This window comes from Palaemon carinicauda, chromosome 23 (genome assembly GCF_036898095.1).
Source record: "Palaemon carinicauda isolate YSFRI2023 chromosome 23, ASM3689809v2, whole genome shotgun sequence".
Taxonomy (NCBI): domain Eukaryota; kingdom Metazoa; phylum Arthropoda; class Malacostraca; order Decapoda; family Palaemonidae; genus Palaemon; species Palaemon carinicauda.
The window spans coordinates 67,052,506-67,062,505 of NC_090747.1; the positions used below are offsets into that span (position 1 = coordinate 67,052,506).

At 38.0% G+C, this 10,000-nt stretch overlaps 1 protein-coding gene across 5 annotated transcripts in view; it reads right to left on the minus strand.

The window, feature by feature from the left end:
• Positions 1-3,257: 3,257 nt before the first annotated feature.
• Positions 3,258-10,000, minus strand: part of LOC137616956 (Na(+)/citrate cotransporter-like) — a 28,060-nt gene continuing 21,317 nt past the window's right edge. For all 5 annotated transcript variants that reach the window (XM_068346826.1, XM_068346825.1, XM_068346828.1 and 2 more), the window contains exons 9-12: positions 9,903-9,997; positions 8,028-8,308; positions 4,204-4,341; positions 3,258-3,487 (exon numbers count right to left, since the gene is read on the minus strand). In XM_068346826.1, coding sequence (XP_068202927.1) covers positions 3,359-3,487; positions 4,204-4,341; positions 8,028-8,308; positions 9,903-9,997 — 643 coding nt within the window. In that variant the 3' untranslated portion in view covers positions 3,258-3,358. The remainder of the gene's footprint in view (positions 3,488-4,203; positions 4,342-8,027; positions 8,309-9,902; positions 9,998-10,000) is intronic.

Consider the following 10,000-nt stretch of genomic DNA (forward strand, 5'->3'; position numbering starts at 1 on the left):
AATATTTCTACTCAAAGACTAATGACAATTTGAAGCCGATTTGGGAATGTACCAGAATTCCATATTTCTTCTTACAGAGAGTCTAAGAACCCTTTGGAGCTCCAAAAGGAATGCATAAAAGTTTCCTACTAATATCAAAATACGACTTTCAGTAGAACCCGGAGTTGGAAGAGTTTTGAAGCCTATTTCAGATCCTGAAAACTGTTTGGGACTTCAAAAAAGCTTCATAAGTACTAAATTAAAACTAACCTTGATGCAGAAACTATATATCGTTGGCCCAATGGGACTCTCCCCTTCTCGCTAGCTCAGGAGAGATCATCCCCTCCCGATGGTGCAAGGGTCTCTCTCGCTCCCGCTGCTCCAAAGGGGCTCTTCCACTCCCGCTAGCACGGAGGGGCTCCCCAGCTACCGTTGGCACGGAGGGGCTCCCCCGCTCCCGTTGTGGAGGATTAATTTTTCATTTTTATTTATTTTTTGTTATTTGCCAAATCAGAGACAGAGGTTGCTTGTTTATGTTTTTAGCTAGGTTAGGACAGTGGCGAATGTCTTGGGCGAATGCTCTTTTTGATTTGACTGCAGCTAGAGGCAGTTGTGTGATTCGAGTGCTGAATTTACTTTATATTATTTCGACCAGCGTGGAAGTGATTATTTATTTCTAAAGTCGTAACTTCTCCTTTGGACTCCTTTTGGAGATTGCTTGTATGCAGATTAATGATTTTTGACCCTGCTAGTATTAGGATTTGGAACTGACTGCTCTTTTGAATTTGGATACAATAGGTAATGACTCAGCCTGTTTGAAGGAATTTTCTCTGGATGATGATGATGATGATGAAGATGATGACGCATTAACCGCCAAGAGTCTGATTTTCCCTAGATTGCTTCACTCACCAATTAATGAAAGTACTTTGTGTAGTGGGAAAGGTTACCATTTTGCCACCGAGCTGTTGCAGTGTGCCATTCATACATATTGGTTGTGGTCTATTTTAGTTTTAGGTTTTGTGGGGTCTTTTTATTTATTTTGAATGTGGCTGTTTTTCTTTGTTGAATGTTACGTTTAGGGGTTTGATCAATGTTGTTTGTTATAATTGTAGTTTTAAGAATTATGGTTTAATGATAAATTATGTTCTTAGCTTATTTGAATGTTGTCGATTATCGTATTAAGTTTTTTAGTTTGCAAGAAATATAGTTGCAAGTTTATGATTTGTTTCTGTCCCTTCTGTTCAATAGTCCAGTTGACGTAAAGTAAGGGCAAAGTTTGTGTTGTGGGACTATTTGTCTGTTAGAGTGATTCGAAGGGTGTGGGGTTTGATGTTACAACATCCCACCACAATGTATTTTTGGAGTAGAGGGCTGCTTAGTATCGAACATAGATTCTGAAACTGACTATTCTAAAAGATATAAAAAGTTCCCTGAATTAGATGTTTTTTTTCCTCAAAGGGTTGATGGCTTTGAATTTACCCTGTCCAGCAATGTCACTTAAATAATCACACCCAGTGAATGCATGAACACCTGCCATTGCTTTATATGAATATGAGCCAAGATTCATTAAAAGTCTTGATATATCTATGAGTCGGATATTATTTCCTTTCCTTCTACTGAAAATTTCTGGTTTGCTTAGCATTAATCATGTTAGAGTGAAATCCAAGCAGGATTACAAACACATCAGTATCCCCTGACACGATTATAACCTTACTGAATTTTAATGCTTAATGTGAATAATTCTAGTGTCGACCTCCTGTTGTGTACATCTAAGATCATCTATCTCTATCACTCTTTCCTTGGTCATAAGATAGGAATGCTCACCAGACGTGCCACCAATGATGTATTGCCAAGGAGGTTCCAGCTCTCCACTAAGTAGTCATTGAGTTTTGATTTGCTTTCACTACTTGCTAGTAACCTCCTCTAATTTTCTGTTCTATGACCTGCTTTTATCTGGTTCAATTCCAACCCATCTCTAGACACACGAACAATATATTTGATGCCCTTTATTGAGTGTTTCTTATATAAGTCAAATACTACGTCTGTTCTCCCACTACCCTTTTATTGTCTGCTCTTAGTGTCCTTTCTTTATTTCTTCCTCTTGCCACTATTTGTTTCCAAATGTCATTGAATGTTTTCATTCTTAACCTCCTGATTGGGTCATGGAAGCTTACTCCCTCTGTTAGCTTCCTTTCTTGTGTAATATCAGGTTCCTCTCCTCTTAACTTAGCATTAAGCAAGTCCTTACATATATCAGATGTAGCCACAACACCATTGGATATGCATAAAAGATCCCTTGGTTCTGTTGATAGAGGATTAATCCAATTGTTTCCTTGTATATCAATTAAGGATGCTATATTCGATTCCTCTTTCGGGAGGGTTATAAGTCAGTATATCCTTTAGTATCACTCTGTAAAGAAAGGAGTTCTCGTAGTTGTCCTAGCGCTTCAGTTCTGTATTCAGCAGTGAGGTGTTAATAAGCTACTGCAGCTTTTATTATTATTACTAGCTAAGCTACAACCTTAGTTGGAAAAGCAGGATGCTATAAAATAAAAAATAGCTTGTTCAGACTAGAGCCCTTAGTCCCTCCATATGTCTGGGTGTCTTCATTGATGGTCTCTTCGAGTGTCTGGTCAACGGGAACTCTTTCAAAAGTATTTGTTCGTCGATGCTTAACTGGAGATCTACCTCTCTTAAAATATGCAAACTAATCTGGACTTCTTTTGCTCTGGATGAGACATCTGATTATAATGCACACTACAAAATCCATGAGGAATATAAACAACATAGGTGACAACACATTACGTTTGAGTACTTAGCTGTTCACTGTAAAGTCGTTTGCTAGGACTCCACTAACATTAACATTGCACTTACTATGCTCATGAACAGTGGGTGTGATCATGGAAAGAGAACGAGAAAGGTGACTATAGGAGTGGGTTTGGTCATGAAATGAGAAGGACAGAGGGGAATATAGGAGTGAGTTTGATCATGGAAAGAGAAGAACATAGGTGAATATGGGCATAGGTCTGATCATGGAAAGAGAAGAACAAAGATGAATGTAGTAATGGGTTTGATCATGGAAAGAGAAGGACAAAGGTAAATATAGTAGTATGTTTGATCAACAGGCTGTTTACCTTTATCATCAATGCAAGCTTCTTAAATGAATTATATTGATTTTATGACCTGAAAATCCCAGAAAACGATTGAAACTTCAAAACCATTTAACCTTTTCTACGTTTGAAGAGACAACTCTCCTCCTTAGCTTAATGTCAGCGTTTCACAAACACGTCTCGATATAGTCTCATCTGCAGTTGGCAGGTATTTTGGTGGATTATTTTTATCTTGTATTGACAAACTGTTCTGTAAATAACTTTTATTGTTATTTCGTGATGTGAGATTCCGTCCAGGGAGGTAGGTTCTGGAGATCGAACATGGCCACCCCTAACGTGTTGATCATGATGTTTATGACCAAAATGCACATTATATTCACAGCAAAGCCGGCTTTCATCTGGAAGGAGAGAAAGGCATGAGATTTACAAGTATTGTATACACATTTGGGACAATTTGCAATGAGAGAACAGAGATGAGAATGCTGAGGTGGATTATGGGAATACAACTTCTTAAAAGATTAGATAATTGTGAAATAAGAATAATGGCAGGCATAGTAAAGATTGCAGTGGTGATGAGAGTGCCACGACTGAGGAGGACTTGGGAAGAACTGGTTAGGGGAGAAGATCAAGAGTGAGACAGAGAATTAGATGATGAGATAAGGGGAAGGATAATATGGATAGAAGAGGTTTGGTGAAAGAGGATGACTTTGATCGAAGCCATTGGAGAGGGCTCATCAGGCAACCGACCCCTTAATGTCAGAACTTGTTAGGGGGAGAAGATCGAGAGGGAAGCATAGACTTAGATAGCGAGATTAGGTGAAGGATGATATGGAGAAAAGAGGTTTGGTGAAATAGGATGCCTTTGATACAGGCATTGGAGAGGAGGCTTGAGGCAACCATCTCAATCTACCTCTGACCATGATGTTAACCACATATGGCACTCGAGTAATCTCTCTTATAGTTTCATTTCTAATCCTGTCCTGCCATTCAACTCCCAATATCCTTCTGAGAGCTGAGAGCTTTGTTCTCAAATCTACAAAATCTGCTGGATATTGTTTCATTGTCATACCACGACACAAAGTCAATAATCAACTACAATTTCCTATAAGCTTACCATATCAGCACTTTTCATTCCTGCTGCAGTGAAGACGATAGCGTTCGAAGCATTTGCCACGGGCAGCATGAAGGCGTAGGAACAGCAAATGGTCGCTGGTAACATTAGGTATAAGGGGTTCACCTTGATGTTTATTGCCTGTGGTATTTGAAAAAATGTATGAGTGAATTGATAATTTTTCATAGGATGAATTACACTGTTAAAAAATTTGCCGTAAAAAAATACCGTCAAAATCCTAGAATAAATTTTGCCAGGCATTTACCGTTTTAAAAACGGATGTATTGACGTAAAGTAGTGATATTATGGTCACCAACCCGTAAAGGTAATAACAAAGTAGGGTAAAAACTAGGGTCGCGTGTATTTTACTGAAATACGGCTGAGGAGAGTATATTTTTAGGAGAATTTCCGATTAAAATTACAGGTTTTAACAGTGTACCAAACTTGAAAGTTAAATTTGAACCATACAAGAGATTTTAAGAAAAACCAAAAAGTTTACATGGAGATTTCTTCAGTTATTAATATTGTTATTATAATTATCATTAATTGCTAAGCTACAATCCTAGTTGGAAAAGCAGGATGCTATAAGCCGAGGGGCCCCAACAGGGAAAGGAAATAAGGCAAAATAAAATATTTTAAGGACAAAAACAACATTAAAATAGATATTTTCAATATAAACTATAAACTAGTTTTCTTCTGGGGAAAAACATGATTACAATGTGGTGAAATTGTGTTTAATTTTCGATTGAAATTACTTTTCTTAAGTGTAAGGTGACTATCTGGTATTAGATAAAAGTGGCATTTACTTAACAAAAGATATGTCATGATTAACTCTTTATATATATATATATATATATATATATATATATATATATATATATATATATATATGTATATATATATATATATATATATATATATATATATATATATATGTATATATATATATATATATATATATATATATATATATATATATATATATGTATATATATATATATATATATATATATATCGTCGTCGTCGGCACCCACTCGTGTCCGAGTATGGGGTTCTGTCGTTAGCCATCAGCCTCCTATCTATGGGGTGGGTGCTTAGGAGGAAACGACAGAATGCCGGTAGCTGGGTACATTGTTTTGGGAGGTCGTGGCTTTGCAACGGCCACGCACACACACTTGGCCCACACCGTTTTCACCGCGGCTCAAGACATATGAGACAGGCGGCTTCTCCGATGTTGGTTGCATCGGGCTGCCGGGTTCTTGTTATGTCAAGGCCCGCCTTGTTGCCTGTCCGACAGGCATTGCCCTCTTCCGCCGGCACTGGGAAGCTCCGGCGTTGGGGTCTTGTTTGGTTTGATTTTGGAGTTTTCCTTCTCCTAGCCTTTGCCTATCTTAAATAAAGGAGAAGGCCTATAGGGGTCCAACCTTGGTCTGGTCTCTCAGAGCTGGCCTTAGTGGTATGGTTGAGCCTGCCAGGGTGGATAAACTACCCCACCGCCATTGCCCAGCCCATCATTGAGACACTCGAGCCCCTCTTCTGCAGCAAAGTGCTGGACCATCAGAGGGGTTATATATATATATATATATATATATATATATATATATATATATATATATATATATATATATATATATATATGTATATATATATATATATATATACATATATATGTATCTGTATATATATATATATATATATATATATATATATATATATATATTGTGCTTTTTTCTGTATATGTTAATTTTTGGATAAGAGACTCAAAGATAAAAATATGATTAGACGAAGACAGTTAAGTTGATAAAATCAGTCCAATGCTATTGACGAAGGTAATGCGATGGTAATTATCTTAATCTTTTGTAAATAGATATTTTTCAAAAGCTATTCTTCTTCTCGCCTTCTTAATTAATAATCTACGCTATTTAAATAGAATCCACACATTCATACATTTGCAGAAATAGGAATATGGCCAGTGTCTTCTCCGCCAAATTATGGACTATGTCTGATGCTATTATAAATGTGAGAGGGCGCATCAGGCAACCAACCCCTTAATGTAAGGATAACAGTGGGAAAGAAGAAGATAGAGGGTGCATCAAGCAACCGACCCCTTCATATAGGGATAACAGTGGGAAAGAAGATGTTAGAGGGTGCATCAGGTAACCGACCCCTTAATGTACGAATATCATTTGGAAAGAAGAAGATGGCGGGCGCATCAGGCAACCGACCCCTTAATGTAGGGATAACAGTGGGAAAGAAGATGTTAGAGGGCGCATCAGGTAACCGACCCGTTAATGTACGGATAACATTGGGAAAGAAGAAGATGGAGGGCGCATCAGGCAACTGACCCCTTAATGTAGGGATAACAGTGGGAAAGAAGATGTTAGAGGGCGCATCAGGTAACCGACCCCTTAATGTACGGATAACATTGGGAAAGAAGAAGATGGAGGGCGCATCAGGCAACCGACCCCTTAATGTAGGGATAACAGTGGGAAAGAAGATGTTAGAGGGCGCATCAGGTAACCGACCCCTTAATGTACGGATAACATTGGGAAAGAAGAAGATGGAGGGCGCATCAGGCAACCGACCCCTTAATGTAGGGATAACAGTGGGAAGGAAGATGTTAGAGGGCGCATCAGGTAACCGACCCCTTAATGTACGGATAACATTGGGAAAGAAGAAGATGGAGGGCGCATCAGGCAACCGACCCCTTAATGTAGGGATAACAATGGGAAGGAAGATGTTAGAGGGCGCATCAGGTAACCGACCCCTTAATGTAGGGATAACAATGGGAAGGAAGATGTTAGAGGGCGCATCAGGTAACCGACCCCTTAATGTACGGATAACATTGGGAAAGAAGAAGATGGAGGGCGCATCAGGCAACCGACCCCTTAATGTAGGGATAACAGTGGGAAAGATGTTAGAGGGCGCATCAGGTAACCGACCCCTTAATGTACGGATAACATTGGGAAAGAAGAAGATGGAGGGTGCATCAGGCAACCAACCCCTTAATGTAGGGATAACAGTGGGAAGGAAGATGTTAGAGGGCGCATCAGGTAACAAGACCCCTTAATGTACGGATAACATTGGGAAAGAAGAAGATGGAGGGTGCATCAGGCAACCAACCCCTTAATGTAGGGATAACAGTGGGAAAGATGTTAGAGGGCGCATCAGGTAACCGACCCCTTAATGTACGGATAACATTGGGAAAGAAGAAGATGGAGGGTGCATCAGGCAACCAACCCCTTAATGTAGGGATAACAGTGGGAAAGAAGAAGAAGAATATGGCCAGAGTCTTGCAGAATAGAATATAAAATATTAATAATGATCTTCCATAAAATCATAAACTCTGATGGAAAGACTCTAATCAATTGAAGAACTCCTATGGAAAGTGTCGTAATGCCAGCATTGAAGATATGTTTTAATATATTAGAACTATTTTCAGTAATGCAAAAAAGTGTGTTGTTGGCATTGATAGTGTTTGGTCCAACCAATCCTTTAGTTTTAAATTTTTATTACATACACATACACATTAATATTATTATTATTATTATTATTATTATTATTATTATTATTATTATTATTATTATTATTATTATTACAAGCTAAGCTACAACTCTATTTGGAGAAGCAGGATGCTATAATCCCAAGGGAAAAATGGTCCAGTGAGGAAAGGAAATAAGGAAGTAAATAAACTACTGTATATGAAAAGTAATGAACAAATAAAGTAAAATATTGTAAGAACAGTAAGAACATTAGAACAGGTCTTTCATATATAACTATAAAAAGAGACTTATGTATGAATGTTAAGAAGTAGATCCCTCTCTTACCATTTCTTTGAGAATTGGCAGAAGGACAGAAGCCGTGGCAGCATTTGAAGCGACCTCTGTTATCATGGCCGTCAGTATACTGACGAAGATGACTATAACTTCCTTCGGCAGTACCTGAAGGCCTTGGAACTGGATGCCAAGCCACGCCGAGAGGCCAGATTTAGTGGCACCCTCCGCTATGGTGAAGCCGCCCCCCAGAAGGAGCACGATGTTCCAAGGGAGTTTCTCGTGTATCGACGCCCAGGTCAAGCAGGCTTGCGGTCCTTTCTTCGGTGGGCTATCTTGGAAGAAAGTCAGAAGTCAATTAAGTATTGATAATGAAGTCAAAAGAAAAGCTAGGAATGACTGGAGAGAATATTTAGACAGGAAAGCAGATGAGGCTGACAAAGCTATGAATTCAGGGAGTGGCTATGGTGTAAGGATTGCTCATAGAATTATTAATGAAATCTCTACGGGGTAAAGAAGAACCATATACCCATCGAAAAGAGAGACGGATCTGTAATAACAACAGAAGACGGAGAAAGGCATCGTTGGATGGAACAATTTAGGGAGATCATGAATAGGAGAAATGAAGGGAATGCCCCTGGATACAAGGGAATAACTGCTGAGATGATATTGGCCGAAAATGAAGTTACTCCCAGAATACTTACAAGATTATTTTGTGGATTGAAGAGGCAAAACCTGATGAATGGGAGCTGGGAGTGTTGGTGAAAATGGAAAAAAAGAAGATCTGACTGACTGCAATAATTACAAAGGCATCACACGTCATTTGTCATGAAAATATATAGTATGATCATTCTAAAGAGACAAGAGAGAAAGATTGGCGTAAAGCTGAGAGATGAACAAGCAGGATTCAGAAAAGGTAGAAGTTGAATTGACCAAATTTTCATTTTAAGACAAGTGGTACAGCAATGTGTAGAATATAACGATGTGCTATTCAGGATATGTTATGTTCTATGATTTTTTTTCATTGTTATAATAACGATTAGGAAAATAATAATTATCATAATAACTATGATAATGGGAATAGTAAAAATGGTCATAATACTCATATTAATACTACAAATTCTAGTGAAATGACAACAAGAATGATAGTAATATCTGAAATAGTAGTAATAATAGTAACACTGAATAAAGTGGCCACTATGTTAAGCAGGGTTAATTAGAAACCAGGATCAATAATGCGAAGAATGTTGACTTGTTATCAGAAAAGTCAATATTACTGAAGACGGTACTAAACTTGAAAGTTGAATTTGAACCATACAGTAGGAGATCCATTGACATACATGAATAGATTTCCCAATTGAATTCTTAATAAAAACAGAATCTTTGTTTCTTAGCCTATATTTGTCGTCTATGCTACCTAAAAGGGTGTATGTATATGTGTATGTTGAGAGAGAGAGAGAGAGAGAGAGAGAGAGAGAGAGAGAACATTTTTAAGAATTAAACTCTTTTCCATCTATAGTTGCTCATTTGACTAAAGTAAACACAATGAAATTATTACCAAAATCTTTGACTTACGAGTAATGTTTCTCAAGAACTCACTTTTGTAAATGTGTGGAGAGAGAGAGAGAGAGAGAGAGAGAGAGAGAGAGAGAGAGAGAGAGAGAGAGAGAGAGAGAAAATTTAAGAATTAAACTCGTTTCCATCCATAATTGCTCATTTGACTGAACCACAATGAAATTATTACCAACAGCTTTCACTTACGCACAATGTTTCTCAAGAACTCACTTTTGTAAAGGTGTGTGTTGAGAGAGAGAGGGACAATCTTTAAGAATTAAACTCATTTCCATCTACAGTTGCTCATTTGACTGAAACACAATTAAATTACTACCAACAGCTTTCACTTACGAGTAATGTTTCTCAAGAACTCACTTTTGTAATGTTTACTCCAGGGAAATTCAAATCTGCAAGGCAGAGCGAAGAGTAGGAAGACGATGAATATTGCTGGTGTTGCAGCAGTGACCTTCCTG